This window comes from Artemia franciscana, unplaced genomic scaffold, assembly GCF_032884065.1.
Source record: "Artemia franciscana unplaced genomic scaffold, ASM3288406v1 Scaffold_1156, whole genome shotgun sequence".
In the NCBI taxonomy this organism is placed as follows: Eukaryota; Metazoa; Arthropoda; class Branchiopoda; order Anostraca; family Artemiidae; genus Artemia; species Artemia franciscana.
Window position 1 is genome coordinate 85,878 of NW_027062749.1, and position 16,689 is coordinate 102,566.

Consider the following 16,689-nt stretch of genomic DNA (forward strand, 5'->3'; position numbering starts at 1 on the left):
ATCCCTTTTATCATGCCCTTAAAGTTTCAATTTAGTATTCTGTGTCTTTTCTAAGATATTGCTGATACGCCCTTTTGACAACCTGCATGCACATAATGTGTTTTGATTTAGTTCAACTTTTTCCTCAATATTCCCTGAAAGCTTTAAATTAAAGTTCTTATCCTTTTTAGACCCCCAGGGTCAAACATACACCCCTTTCCCAATAGCAAAAACTATAAGTAAACAGTGGCAAACGACAACGACATGAAACAAATGGCAGCGAGAATCACATTGAATTGTAATCTACATTTTGAAAGTGATATGTGGTTGAAAACTGAAAAGACTTCATTGTTTTCTATAATGCCTTAGAAATTAAATAAGATGACGTATGGAACAAACAACAGCGAGAATCACATTGAATTGTAACCGAAATTTTAACAGTGACCTGTGGTTGGAAATTGGGAAAGACGTATCCGTTATCTGTAATGCCTTACGAAATTAAATAAGATGATGTATAAATTTAAATTGCTAAGGCAAAAGCGTAGGAAAAACTTTCTGAGGTAAAGATGAACAAAAATGGACAATGATGTCTACCGTTGGACAACAAGAAAGAGAACTATAAGAAAGAATTTTTGTTTTTCATAGGGTGGCTCTATTGAACCTATGGTGACGTCACGACATCAAGAAAAGGCTCAAATTGCCTGTCGTTAGAAGACGAGCAAAGAGGAGAATCCATATATAGAAGCCTGCCACGAGCCAAGTTCCAGGGCCTGGAAAAATATATATATATATATATTCCCTTGAGTTTTAACCGCAGACAGTGCTGGGTCCCGGCAGCTTCACCACCGGGCCCAAGCATGGCAAGCGAGAGACTTCTATATATGGATTCTCATTGTCTCTTGTGTTCTAACCACTCGTACTAAAGACGAATGCCACATGTTAGTTAATCGAAGGAAAAAAATTATTCTTGAGTTTAATTGTTCGTTTTCAATCTGGATATGGCATCTGTATTACCATTCCTGTTTTCTGGTTTACTGTTTTACTGAAAGTTGAGGTGTCGAAGATCGGCCATTCATATAAGCAAGGTTATTTGCTTTTCACTAGATCTCACTACTGGAGCTTCTTAGAGTAAGATTCCAACTAAAACTGTCGACAATATAGGTACTACCAAAGATTCGAATTTGCCCCATAAAATGTTAAAGACACGTTTTGAATCGCTGAATAATTGATTTCCTTCTTAGGAGTATTCATGATACAGACAGAATAGGATGTTGACTGTCAGCAAAATCTTGGGACTATACAAGAGGTAGAATAAAATCGCTACTGGCTCTTTGAATTCTGAACACTGAAAGATCTGGACTGCTCAGCACTTGGCAAGAAAAAAGAACAGATTTTAATTACTTGAACAACTTTTTATGTTTGTCTTCCCAGAGAACAAGATAATGCTAAAGGACGGTTAATTTCTGGAAATATTTCGGTGAGCCTTAAATAAAAAAATTCATTGTCATATAGAGCTCAACAAAATTAACGCTTTTAACAAAACATTTCATCCCTGTATCTTTAAAGTAAATTAAAAGGACCAGAAGTACATTGCAAATCATACAAAGGTGCCACAAAGAGTAATGAAAGCACACTTTTCCCCAGTTTTTTCCCCAGGTTTCAGCTCTTCGGAATTTTTAACTACTATTACTCTTCTTTTCTTTGGCCTAATTGTGCCATTTTCTACTGTATGAAAATGGCTATTAACCACATTTTTTGTCGTTTATTTGATAGTAACCACATTTGTAGTCAAGCACAGAACTCTAATTGGCAGTGGAAAGAAGTCCTACAACTTTATCTGCTCTAATTATCAAGTAATTTTTACTATTTACAATTATACTCAATTTTTGCTCTCGATAGAAATTCTTATTTCATTGTTTCTTCTTAAAATGCAATTCGTAGGATTATTACAGTTGCTACAGCTTGGCTGAATCATTTTTTCCTCAATCTAATTTTTTATTTCCAACTTAAACTCAATTCTCTTTAATTCCAGAACATCATTTGATTCCAGGTGAGTTGGTTTTCATTTCGTATGACAATTTCATGCTCAACATTTCTCCTGATTGGTCTGTTGTAGCATCGCAGTATTTTTGCAGTAATGTTGCAAGGATATAGCAAATCACGTTGAATAAATGTTTTTATCTAATTTGATTGGAAAACATATAATCTTATCTTTGTGTTTCTCTACATCGATTTGTATAATTCAACAGAGACTCGTCCCAGTTGGACGGGAATCTTCTTTATTAACGTTACCAGAATCTTCCTTGTCTAATATTAATTAAAAAAAAAAATTCAACAAAAAAAGTTTTGCAAAAAAAAGTAAAAGACTCCATTAAACCAAAAACGAGCAAAATAAAATCAAATAATCTATAAAGTGTGAAGCCACCGCAAATCAGCATCGCAAATAGATAAAATACAAATGAATATGCATTGTCAATTCAATATACATATGCTGATATTTATTCCTTAAAATTTTAATAGTATTTGATTTATTAAAGTTATAAAAAGGAAAACATTTAAAATTAATTTTTTAATAAAGTGCAAATTATGCTCTGGTTTTGGGAAGAAATAGGGGGTTTTGAGCCCTGCTCGTGCTAATCTCCTCCCATTTTAAGTTTGATCGGTTATTTATTGCAGTTTCTGTTTGTTTTGGGTTTCATTTATATATTGATGCTGATTTGTGGTAGTTTTATGTTTTGTAGATTATTTGATTTTATTCCTGCTCATTTTTGGTTTAATGGAGTTCTTTACTTTTCTTTGAAAAATTTACTTTGTAGAAAAAAGTTTTTTATTAATTTCTATTCGTTTTATATTGGCATAGTCTTTTCAGGGAAAAACCACCGATCTCTCTAAAATCTGAAATCAAGACGGCCAGCAACAATCGTTTGTAGTGTCATCATCCTCTGGAAAGCCATGGGTTTCCGCATGGAAAGCCAGTTTTTTTTTTCTTTTGTTTCCTATTATGAAGCTACAGAAATTAGAAAACACACGAGTAACTACTTCAGTTAATGATAAGGCCGTATCCAGGGAGGGGGGGTAGGGTGTTCAAACTTGTTGCATGCGTAATAGTTTTAATTTTATTGGTTTTTCTTTAAGAATTTATAGTTTGGTCTGCTGTTTTTATACTGAAGAAAACTTTTCAACAGTTTCTAACAACATACACCCTTTTAGGAATCTGGGCACAAATAGTAGTATTTAATTTAATTTTATGCTTCCACTAGTTGACCTAAAAAAAATGTAACTTGATACCATTCATGAAAAAATCTGTCTAGGCTCTTCAACAGCTTGGACACACTTACACTCTTTTGATTTAGTTAAATTTTAAGAGCAGAAGTAGCAGAAGTAGCCCCGAAAGTTTGAACATAATACCCTAAGTCATTCTAGGGATACTGCTGAAATATAAAATCAGCACACATACAGTGCTTTTTGATTTAATCTTACGGCAACATCCAGTTTTTGAACATAATGGGCAAATTGCATAACTATGAGGGCTATCCTATGTAGTAGCCCTAGATATACAGTTACAAGACCATTCAGCTATGCTCTACAAAATCGCTTTCTCAAATTTCGATTGGAAGTGTTTGGAAAATTATGAGCTAAAGAGGGAGGCTGATTTCCCTCCAATAACTTTTAACTCTTAAAACGGGTACTAAAGAACTTCGAGCTTCCAATTAAATTAGCTTCTTTAAATTATTAATGATATTACTTACTATGACAGAGCAGCACTGCCTATGATATTACTTATATACCCTTTTAATATTTCCATGCGTATAGTTCTTTCGTTCAACTGAAACTCCCCCTAAACGTTTCAACTTAATGCCCTTAGTGTCATTAGTTACAATAACCGTAGGAGTAGTATTAAAAGTATACACATAGTGTCTTCTGGCGGTTTAAATTACGTCACAACTTACCCTTAAAAGTCTAGGTCAGTAATGTAAGCCTCTATTGTAATATTGCGTTGTCACCCTATTGATAATCTACATGATCATAGTTCATTTTGATTTTGTTAAGTGTCCGTCTAAATATTTCTTAAAAACTTCACCTTAATTTCCTTAGCTTGTGTAGTAGTAGCAGTTGTAATAGCAGAAGTAGCATTATTAGCAGTATGCACATAGCACCTTTTTTTCAATATCCTCTTCAACACAGGATGACATTTTTAACTTAGTACCATCAACAAGTCCTGAAGCAGTGCTGATACTTCCTCTTGACAACCTATGTGGGCATAGTGTGTTTCAATTATTAAAGTAGAAGTCAAAGTTCTGAAGTAGTATTCATTCCGTGAACACCTATCTGTATTCTGAAAGTTATCAGTGAGAAAAACTGGTTTCTTGTTATAGTATTTATCTAAGTTGCATAACCGGATTAGTATGTCTAGATTGGAAGTTCATTATAAATTTGATCATTAGTTTGGAGTATCTATAAGGCATTCTTGTAAGAAAGGGTCTAAATCCCCCCTCATAAACATCATTTAGTGTCAGAGGATAATAACTTGTTGGATATTTTGCTTTGAATTGAACTAGTTTGACTGGTATTACTTCACGAATTTGACTTTGAAGGAGTAACAACATAATCCGGGTACCTACGCAAAAAGTGCGATGAAATGAATTATAGTGTTCAAGATTAGTAACTTCCCTATGTTTCATGATTTGCATGGAATGGTGAAGTAGGGAAAAGAACTGAAAGAAGAAGGGAAACTAGAAAAGGACCAATAGCCTGTTTATGTCCCTGCATTGAGAGTTATGATTATGGATGTATCTTTGATGTGATCAAACTTGGTTCTTTTGGCCTATAGTTTCTGACGCGATTATACTTGTTTTTTTGCCTATTAGTAGGAGAAAAATAAGTTTTGACCAGGAAAAAATTGGTACAGAAATGGTTTCTTCACCACCCGGACCGGAAAAAAATGCTTAACAACATATCAAAAATCTAAATCTCTAGCTCAATGCGAAATTGTTTTTTTTAATGTTTTTTTATTTATTTTCTCAAAAACCGGGAAAAAAAATTAAAAACGTAAACTATAATGCTTTACACATCTTTTTAGATCAGCTTTTGGCTCTGAATTCATTTCTGATACTCATTTCGTTACCTGACCAAAAGAAAAATATTTATCAGCAAAAAAAAAATGGGGAAAAAAACTGTGTCTTTGGGGAAAAAAACTCTTACCAGCGATGTAGTCTATTTGGCTATGTAAACGAAAGGCTTAGAAAAAAAACAAACTAAACAACAATAAACAGGAATGACGAAACACCTCAGCGCCAAACACCATGAGACAAGGTAGGTTCTAACTTAATGTGTTCAGAGAAAAGCTTTTATCTTATTTTTCAAATATATAAAAATTGCACATCATCAAAATATAGGAACTAGATTTTTCATCATCACAGTTAACTGTTATTCTTCTTCACTAAGTTCTTCTTCTTGAAACTTCGAATTGTTGCACGAGCTTCCCTTACAGGTACGGCAGGCTATAGTACACTCAAGTCCGTTTTTCTTACAGGTACACTTTTCACTATCACAGCCCTCAATACGACACGAGCATTTGATAATTTTCAGCAGCTGAGACGGAGCGGCAGGGAGATCTGTTTTTATTGGCGCAAAAACTTCGTTATCCTGCAGTTTCCATCCCAGGCGTAAAGGGTCCACTGGGTTCCCGAGCCAGATTTGAACTTGGCAGTAGACACGTAGCGAGCGGTACTTCGCTGCTGCCTGAGTCGGTGGTAGTTCTTGTGGATGCACGAAAGTGGTGGCAGTGCTCACTTTTCTGTGAAAGATTAGCTTTCTGGCAGTGTCCAGGTTCGAAACATCAGGGCAACCGTACAGTATCAACAATGCTCGCTCTCCTGCTGCCACAATATCGTCAAGCGATACGAGCTTGTCGCCAAATATAGCAGCGCTGTCCCTGAAACTCTTGTTGGAAAGTAGCAGCTGAACGGCTTTGCCCTTTCCTATTCCGTAAAGGTGAGAGGTTGTGTCACAACCCAGCACGGCATGACAGAACGGTATCAGATTGCTGACATCTGTTCCTAGCTTCTGCTTCATCTCACTAATATCCCAAGCTGAACTAGTACCGCCAAACTTAGCTTCAGGTGAGAAATATAAACGCCCGGAACGCGAATCTGATCGACTGATCAGAAGAACCAAGATGTCAGTATCATCAGCAACCACGATTGTGTCTGTAAGACTAGCAGCTTCTACGGCTTTTTCTACAATCAGAACGTCGGCGTCTCCTTCCGAGTGGAAAATTCGGAAACCAACGGCTTCCAAATGGTTGCCAAGCAGCTTCAGGAAACGTCCTTTGTTTGTCTTACATGAAAGAAACTCTTCTTTCTTCATGCAGAGGGTCATCTCTTCGGTGAAAAAGACTTGGCGGCCAACCATCCTTGCTCGACGTAAATGGGTAGCATCTTTGATTGCTGGACCACCTTCATATCCGTCAAACACAACGATCGCACTAGGGTACCTTGCTTGTACGTATGAAGCACAGATGACCTTGAAGGTTGACCCTACCTTCCATGGAACTCGATGTAGAAGAGAACCACCATCCAAGACGATGTTACACGCAGAATCAGGTCTTGAGGGTGACTGAGTCTCAATCCCGCAAGCCAGAAAGATCGCTTTTGCAAGCTCTGGCTTATTTGCTTTTCTCATAAGGCCATCGCTTTCGAAAAGAGAAGGAGGAATCGTACAAAGTTCGTACTTGAAGTATTCTTCTCGGAGGTCAGTCCGTTGGACTACTATTATAAACCGCTGGAAAAGGAGCGCCGGATCTATGTGCGCTACCACAGAGGACCCCGCCTTTTTGGCATTCATTAGGGTCACTTGGTCTTTTTTCTTGAAGACTTGCTCCTTCAAGGTTTTTCCCGTCATCTTACTTAAAATCAACTTTCCAGCCACATCGGCCTCGTCAACATTAACATCTTGGGAAGAAGTTATGCCATTGGCAATGTCTCTAAGCTGATTGTCACCTCTGAACGGAGAAGATTCTCCGAAGTATCCGACGAGCTTCTGGGTATCGTCGAAGTCAAGCTCCTTTCTACTGGAACTCATGTCGCGGTGCTGCTCACTTGTCGAGTAACCAATTTTGTCAAATTTTGCATCAAGAGGTTGATCTCCAGGCATGCTGGTCTTGACAGAACCCAAATGGCTCTCTGCTGTTCTGTCATCCCACCTCCAGTTGTAAGACCGCCCGATGTTTTCAAACTTCTCATATACTGCTGCTCGATGACAAGATCTGCCGAGAGCCCAGCCCAGCGTCGCTCTGATCTTCTAATGGTGTGACCTCCCTGTTCAAATGCTTCGAAGATTGGTGGGTGACTAGTTTGAAGCTTAGCCATCTCTTGCTGATATATCCAGACCGACTTGACATAGAGGTTATGTCCAGATGCTGCTAGAAACGGAAGCATCTCTACTGCAGATTGTAGGTGCAAATCCCACAGGCCTAGTCTCTCGGCACGTATGAACTTAAGCAGTATCCCAACCCTGTCAAGATACTGAAACCAGAGCTTCGCAGTTGTCTGAGTCAGCAGGTCTTGGCGTCTCTGCTTGAGAAAGTTTTCAAGTTGCTTGAGCTGGGGATCATGACTGAGATCTTCGGGTGGGAGGTATCCATCCAGTACGTTAGCGAAGACAGTAGACATGTCTAGAGACGTCAACGTCGCTTGCTCTTCTTCGAGGAGATGAGCACATATGGCCGAGATCACGAGAATGTGAGCTCGAACAGCTCTAGAAATCGCTTTTCCAGAAAGAATGTGCGGCACTGCACCAGTCGTGTATACCAATTCCAGAACCTCTTTCAGACCAGAACCTTCCATGAGGTGTCCTATGCATCCGACGAAACTCATCATCAAATGAAAACCGCCTAACTTGAGAACAATACTACTCAGCTCATTCGTCGTGTCGGACTTGAGGATCTTCATAGACTTCCACCAGAGCGGCTGGTCAAATGTGAGAACGGGTGTGAATCCGTAGGTTCTGCCTTGCGAAGCTACAAAGCGCAAGGTTGAGTAAAGGCAGGATTCGTTGCTAGACGGGAGGTCAATCATGGGCAAAAACAAGACGCTTGCCTTGCTGCGAAGGTTTCCCGTTTCATGATGTATTTGGTTAGAGAAAACTGACTGCATGAATCCATTCCAGCTCGGCCTTGGGACATTCAGGAGCCCGGTAGCTAACCAGAGCTGATCGAGTGAGGCATACGGGTCGTTGACATTTTTGCCAGGGATCTTCTCATATTGCACCTTTGAAAGCACTGTCTCACTTAAGCGGTAAGGGTAGATGGGAATTTTTCCTTTTTGGGCTACTTCATCTAATGAAACTTCAACTCTCGGAATGGGCGATCGGCTGTTAATGAGAGGAGGCGTGACTGTTGTTAGCAGAGCCATCCCAAGGAAAGTGTTTCTTCCGTCCATCGTGCAAACATCGTGATCTGCATTATCAGATACATGCTGCACAGCATGTGCGGAGGTAACTCCTGCAAGGCTAGATTCATCATGGACTGATGCACAGCGTTTAAATTTCTGGACTTCAGCATAGGAGGAGCAGAATCCATGGCTGTGTTAAGTGTCAATAAGAAATCTGGACTTGAAATGGTGATCCAGTTGCACTGCTAAGCCTAGTTGCAGTGGACAAATTAGGGCACGCGGGCGAGCTGCTTGAACGATGGAATTGCCAATGGCAAGCACTTTGAAGGAAATATCGGTTCCAACGAATATTTCATCTAAGAACACCATTAGGCTATCAGGTAGAGAGCCTTCCAGCTGTTCTCCAGAAGAAATCTGCTTTGCGGTCATATATGATTCCTTCTGTGCTGGTAGTCCTTTGATATCACTTTTGATAATCTTTGCTGCTGCTCTAATAAGCTTGATTTTCTCACTCTCTTCGTTATCGGTTTTGTTCAAGTAATAAAAATTCTGGAGTATCACTGATGCTTTTTCTTTGAATGTCACCACGTCAGCCTTACCGTCAATAGTTGCAAATACTAGCTGGTCACTGAAATATTCCAGAAGCTTGCTCTTCAAGTACTTGTTACAGTACGGTTCAAGGTCTGTCCCATTCAAAAGCTCTCCCGTTTTAACAACAAGTTCACTGACTGTATACTGTTCTTCGTCATTTTCTTCGAAAAAAGTAGCCAGCTTCAAAAACGCCTGATATCTTTCATCGTGACCTGGCCTCCCCCTTTTTGGACGTTTTTTATCTGGCTCAGTATCTTCGAGTATTCCAAAAAGTTCTTGCGTCGCAAATCTGGCTGGAAGGCTCTTATTTAATCGAAACATAGAAGAACAGGCTGCGTGATAAATGGCGTCAACTGCGTGCAGGTCTCACACTGCACATATTCGACGGAAAACGTTATTTGACCAATCATCATCACGGCTTTCGCACACTGCCTTTATACTCTCTTCAAAGTCTTTAGTCCGAACCTTGTACCACTCGTGTCCTTTTCTGTGGGTAGTGTGGAGATTTATCCTTGTAGTGCAGAAAAAGCAACACTCTTGGAAGTTGAAACTTGGAGTCCGTGATCGGAGTACCACTTTTTCTGCTTCCGTCTTTTCTTGCAAGGTTCGTCGTCTCTCATTCTCAATTTTCGACAGGTATATTTTGTTTGTGAAAGTCTTTCTGCAAGCAACATGGACTTGGTTCCCTGCCTCGACAGAGATGCTGGTACCTCTCGTTTTGCTAGCTTCATTGATCGCCGTAGCTCCTTTTTCTGCCAGTACCGACGATTCTGAGGTGTCTATTGAACGTTCACAAAGGGGACATAAAACTGCGGTCTCAGCCATCTAAAAACGAGAACTGGGAATAAGTGAGCTGTCGGTGAATGTTACAACGAAAACCCTCATTCTGAACCGAACAATTCGTGCTCCTCTTCGAAAAATACCCCGTGATCGTGTGTCGCTTGATTTTTTTTTTTTTTTTTTTTTTTACTTCATACAAAAACAAAAACAAAACATAAAAAAGAATTAAATGATTAAACGTGATGTTTCTGTCTAATAAAAGCGCACAAAAACAATCGTTTCTTAAAAGGGAAACCATCAATAAACTACTTTTCTTTTCACGGTTCCTCATTCTCGGATTCTGGAAGTATCTAAAAAATAGGCGCAAAAAACGTGAAAAAAAGGGAATTTCGCAACGGGATGGAGATTTAGATTTTTGATATGTTGTAGAGCTCTCTTTTTTGAACACAGTGGTGCAAAAATAATTTCTGTACCAATTTTTTCCTGGTTCGACCATTTTTTTTTCGTATCTTTCCCCTACTATATAGCTTATGAGTTCCTGGATTTACCTTTGTGCTAAATAGCGGTGTTAGCCGTGTCCTTGATTGGGGACTAATGCATTGAATGTAGGCACTGGTCTGGATAATAATCTGATAATCTTTTTTCCGGTAAGATCGTTTAGTATATTTTTACATAAATATGGGAAAAGGAAAAAGCCGAAAAGAAACGAAAATGCATCAAGGGATGATGGCCCATCAAACTGCTCCATGTTTGATATTTCGGATGCATCAAGTGATTTAAATCCAGTGTTTTTGAAAGCTAACGATGAGTTATCTTTTAAAATCTTTGGCTGATAGTTTCACTCAGATGCCAGAAATTGTAAAAGATAATAAGAAGGTTTTGGAGTCAATTGATGGTAGATTAAAAACTTCGGAATGCCGTATTTCAATAGTGGAATCTGGACATACAAATTTAAACACAAAAGTTAATCGTGTTGAGGCTGAAGTTATTGGCGTGAAAAGCGAAGTTAATGAACTCAAGAAACATCTTTGTGTTGTCTCGGAAGAGGCCCGTTTCTTCAGAGATTCTACCTCTAATTCATCAAACCGCCTAATGTCCCTTGAATATAGGTCTAATGACCGCAACCTAATTGTGTGGAATGTTCCATGTGAAAGCCAAAATGAAGCTAAATTCATTTTTGAAAAAAATTGTGAGGACGGTCTGCAGATATCTGAAATACCGAAGTTCTCTATTGTGATAGCAAAGAAGGAGAAAAAAATCTTTAAGGTGAATGTTCGGTCATCTGATGCTAGTGTGGATATATTAAAAAGAAGGTAAAAGGCTAAAAGGCAAGTCAGTAGCTGATCACGTTAACATTCATTTGAGTGAAAATGCACCTATTTCTATTCGTGTTGCTCGAAAAAGGTTATTTGCAATGAAAGATAAGTTGACTGCACTGGATATATCGTCTTGGATTTCGAATGCCGTTCCGTCAGGTATGGTATCGAAAGAGCAATTGGAGAGAAGGCTGTTTATCACTGTGATAAATTCATTTCCGAAATGAGCCAACCAAAGTGGTTAGGCGGTGTTCTACAATGAAATTAAAATTATTTCGTATATCCAAGCAAATGTTTTTTTGTTTGTTTTATTTTTTCTCCCTTTGCATATATTTTTTTCTTTTCAGTGTGTGTTTGTTTTTGTTATCAAAATTAATTTATGATAAAAAGAAAAGTACATAACTTCCTTGGCCGATATTGCGGAGGAAAAGTTTAGCTTGTAATTTTTTCTGTTTGCATATTTTCTTAATCTATTTTCATTTAATTCACTTATTGCCTGTGTTAAGGATAGTTATTTCAGTCATATTATTGTTGGTTATATTGTTGGTTATTTGTTGGCTATATTATGTTGAGTTATGGGTTGAAGCCTACGATTATAGTCCTAACAAGGGTCACTATGAACTCAGCATCGTTGATTGATAATATTTGTGCTAATGTCAGTTACCATAATGCATGTGTAATATTAAATTAAGTATCCGACCATTTTGGGATATTAACAAGTGTTCAAAAACTTTTTAGTAGTGGTAGCCTACTAGGCCTAACACAAATTCACAAAATAGATATAAAAAAATGATCATTGATAATAATAATATGCTAATTCTTTATAAAGGAATTTTAGAAAAATGTAGTTTTGAATTTTTAAATAGTGATGAACTAGATATTAATGCTAAGTTTGAAATTGATATTCAATTATAGATAGTTTACTGGTTGATTGCAGTACTCGTAAAAGTGTAACTCGTCGTAGAGAAACTCCAAAGTGGATAAGAAACTCCATGGATTACTTGAGCTCTTTTAAAGGCTCATAAGAAGAAGGTATTTGTTCAAAATGTGTGCGGCTAGTAATAGTGTAAGTCATAAAACAGAATATAAGAGTCTCAGTAACCAGTTAAATACACCACTTCGTAAAGTCAAAGCTGATTATTATCGTTATCAATTTAAATCTTGTGGGGGTAACCCTAGAAAAAAATGGCAAATTATAAAATATGTCGTAAGTCCTAATTATGACGGTATATTTCCTGACGGTGTCTGACCCGTGTGCTAAGTTAGCTGAGCTGAATGCACACATGTACAATAAGCAAACCGGCCATGAATGGCAAAATGTTGTTTTTTGACGTAGAATTATTTTTGTTTGTATTTTAGAATGTAATTACGATATGTTTTTTCTTTCTTCTTTTTTTCCCTTTTTTTTACTTTACTCCATCACTTCATTATTTTGTATGATGGGTTATAAATAAATACATACATACATACATAATGATAATGCAATTACTGATAGAATGTGTCGTCATTTTGCTAATGTGGGGAAGGATTTGGTTTAAAGTATAGTTATTTCTGAGCATGAAGATAGTTTCTAAAAATATTTATTGAATGCAAGTGATGTTTCAGCATATTTGAAGCCAATCAATGCTTCTGAGCTTTCTGAAACATTGAAAATAATGAAAATTTGAGCTTCAGGCTTTGATTTTGTAACAATTAAAACTTTGTATATTTACCCTGTTATTTCCGGTCATTTAGTGTATTTATTTAATGAATGTCTTGGGACTGGAGTGTTTCCAAATGGTTTTAAAACTGCAAAATTTATTCCTGTATATAAAGGCGGTGATAAAAATGTACTAGGAAATTATAGGCTGATTTCTTTGTTACCGATGGTATCCAGATTATTTGAGAAATTAATAGCTTTTCGTAAGGAAAAGCTTGATTCTTTTGCCGGATATGACGGAATTATGTCGGTAAAGTCCGATCCGGTAAGGAAAAGATGGGTTGTTGTCACGCGGGATAAAGTGTCCGCCTATTCTCTTGCCGCGTCTGCTGTTGCGAGCTATCCAGATATTCTACTAAAGTGATCGATCGCAAACCTCTCGGAGTCATTAGGGGAATTCCCGATAGTGTTTCTAGCAGTATACTTATCTCCACTATTCCTGGTCCTGTTAAAGCCACCCAGATTGGTTCTTCTCTTACATTCCCTTTAGAGTTCCTTGATCCCGCTGCACTAAAATCTGCCATCGCTACAAGTCTACGCTTGGGTTACGAGTCTTTTAAAATGTCGGAATACAAGGACTGCCAGGTGGTGTCATAGATGCCAAAGTATCCATCATTCGTTAGCTCACTGCCCATGTGCCCCGAATGAGATGAAGTGCTCTAAATGTTCTGAATGCTCTAAATGTTCTAAATGTTCTTGATGAACTAAACTTGAACTAAAGTTGCTCTTTCTTTCGGTCTATCTTTAGCTGGAAATTGACCTTTTTTGTAGCTTTGGTAATGTTGAGCAACGTTACCCATCATGCTTAGCCTAGACATATGCTGAAACACGGTTCCTTGTTCGAGCTGTCCCTAGGTAGAATCGAATTACCGAAATTGCGAATTTCTTGCTGCAATATGCTGGATATTAGATGTTGTTCCTTTGTAGTTTTTTATCTTCAAGGCAATAGAACAGATTGGTATCAATTTCCAATGAATGGGGGGGTGGATTATTATTCAGACGAATTAAATATCTGCGTAATCCAGATCAACCATCCCGTGAGCACCCTTGAATATATACGTATCTTGATCCACCATTTTAATAAAAAAAATTGTTGTTTTATATCTTCCTGTCACTCTTTGTTTGTTTACAAAAAGGATTTTTAAGCTATTGCTTAATTTACCTTTTTTTTTGTCTTCAAAATAAAGGCAGAACGGGTTAGTACAGTCAGATTCTTTTCCTCTAATTTTTGTTTTAATTTAGGCCCTCTTCGACTTGATTTTTTACTTAAAGCGTCTACACGACCTGACGTTTTAAAATTGATGAATAGGAAAAAAGTTAAATCTTTTCCACCAGGAATCGATATAACCCCATGTTCTTCCAAAATCTGATGTCCTCATTCAGTTCCTCTTAGTGCAGTCTACTTACTCTTGGAGTCTTATGCCGACTGGAAGAGAGAAATGACAGGTTCACTTCAGGATCTTACAAATCGATATAACCCCTTTTTCTTTGCAAGCTATTTCTTTTTCCTCTCAGCTTTGCTTGACCCAATATACAATAGAGACAAAAGAAAGTTGATCTTGTTTCGGGTATCACGAATTAAGAAAGTAGTATTTCCATACATTTTGCCTTCTAAGAGATCTCCCTGTCGCTGTCTACAATTCTGTATGTTTAAGAAAATAAATTTGTTGGCCCAGTTTGAGGTGTCACATCAACACAACCAGCCTTAAAAATACAGACTAAAATGAATCAATGTTCTCTCGTTATAATTTCATTATTTCTCACCCAAAGTACTTTCCTGATCGGAAATGAGATCATCAATATTTAAAGATGTTATGTAGTAGGAGTAATTCAAACCATTGGGACATAGACCTAGAAGTGAGATTCCACATTTTGTTTCCTAGCCATATGGCTGTAGTAATTAATTTTCTAAATTTTCGGTAATTAAAATGTTTGCTAGTACACTAGACTCTTAGTATATTCGTTTTTAAGTCTGACTTGTATGCATGATCAGCTAGAAATTAATGTCTAATCATGATCATTTTCTACCAATCACAGTGGAGTTCTTCCTCAAGAAGCAGCCCTGATTGCTCTAACGTAATAACTTTGGAAACAAATGTGTAGCTAAAAGTTGAGTGAACGAGGCTTTGGAATATTCCTCTCATCAATTTGAATTTTATTGTTTCATACTTTTAAAAAGTATAAATGTATTCGTTATTACAGCGCTTTTTTTTATTTTAGATGGACCAGCGAGGATACTTCGTTACAAGTGCCCAAATGTGGAACATCGATATGTTCACAGTGTTGGCGAAGACAAAGTCATATATCAATTTGCAGTGGAAAAACAAAAACATTCATACTCTTTACATAACTTAGAGCAGCACGAACAATTAGTAGCTTGATGTGAAGCAGTAAAAATTCATAGAAACATAAAATCAAAACAATCTAGTCTATGTTATTTTACTACATTGAAAATAAAGCATGTTTGATTGTATATGTAAGGCTTTTCTTTTACAAACGTTACTTTGAATTAAGTTTTAGGCCAACTTAAGGCAGCAAAAGTTCATTGCAAATGCTACATTGTTTTCACATTTATATTAACTACGATAAGAACACATAAATTCCATGATACTTCTGTTTGCTTGTACTTTTGTTAATTTCAGATATGGGAAATTATATAATTTTAGTATGCCTTTTCTGCAAATTAACAAAATTATATACGAAAAAATGATTAACGACATTCAGAAAAAGGGGTTTAATAGCCTATTATAGAAAAGGATGTAGAGGTTTGATTTTTCCGGCTCTTTGGTTTGAAATTCTAATTGGTGACAAAATTTTGAAAAATCAGGATTCTCTTCTTTTTTTACTATTGATTCAAAAGGTTAAGGGTGGTAATTTAAACTTTTGGAGCAAACTCAATTAATTATTTTCAATTGAAACTAAAAAGTAGCGTTAAACATGGGATTAAACAAGAACTATTAGTACAACAATGAGAGCTACTCCCCCATCAATCCCCCCTCTTGGTTTTAGAGCTCAAGTTTAACTAGTGGTTTCCTGAGAATGTTTTAAAAAGAAATAGATGTAGAAAGATAGCGTAGCGTCAAGTGTTTTACACTATAAGTGTTTTATATATCGAATTCCCCATTAAAATTTATAAAACAAACATATAAATTCTTGCACAACAAAATAAGATTATACTATATCTGAGACAGGTGCAAGGGGAGGGTTTTTGGCCTGCAAAATTGTATTTCGACATCTTAACTGCCCAAACCGAAATTTCAATTCATTTAAAATGTTTCTGGGAGATTGGGAGGGATCAAACTATGTACTTTAAGAATACCTACCCTTTGAACCTCTGCATAGGGAAATATATAGGTATGGCATTTTGTTTCATATTCAAGATATTTATACAATAATACCTGTTAGCACCAACGGTGCACGCTTTGTCCAAATTTATTTCTTAATGTGAAGTTAGGGAGTACTTGGGTACTTGGCTGGATAAATTTTCCACCGAAGTGGAACCCGCTCCACTTCGGTACGGGTATTCATATGAATTTAGCGTTTGTTTGGCACTCAAAGCTGTTCTACAGCGAAAAGAAATGTATCATGATCTACTTGATGATAAGATCAACTTAATTTTAGAGAGGAAATTTATTCTTATAAATGTACTCCAGAAATCAGCAGTATGTGTACTGCTGATTAGACACAAAAGTGTCTAAACGTTCTCCTTGCTTCTGAGAATTCTGTCCAATTTTTGCTCCCAAGTCACTTTCATTGATAGAGATGATAAAATATGATATTAGTCTCTATTTACACATCAAAACCGGTCATTAACTATCCGGAAGATTTTAATTAAATAAAACGAAAGTTCTTTGAAATTGGGGCTATGAATGGAGCGGGGAGCCTCTAAAACTCTAAAGGTGGAATACTACTCATGTGTCACTTTCAAAAG

General features: G+C 37.1%; 1 protein-coding gene across 1 annotated transcript in view; it reads left to right on the forward strand.

The window, feature by feature from the left end:
- The window catches only part of LOC136042346 (tachykinin-like peptides receptor 86C), a gene marked incomplete at its 5' end in the record, with an annotated part of 92,817 nt that extends 77,586 nt beyond the window's left edge, over nucleotides 1-15,231 (forward strand). The window contains 1 exon segment of the mRNA XM_065727314.1: nucleotides 14,979-15,231. Coding sequence (XP_065583386.1) covers nucleotides 14,979-15,139 — 161 coding nt within the window.
- Nucleotides 15,232-16,689: the final 1,458 nt, after the last annotated feature.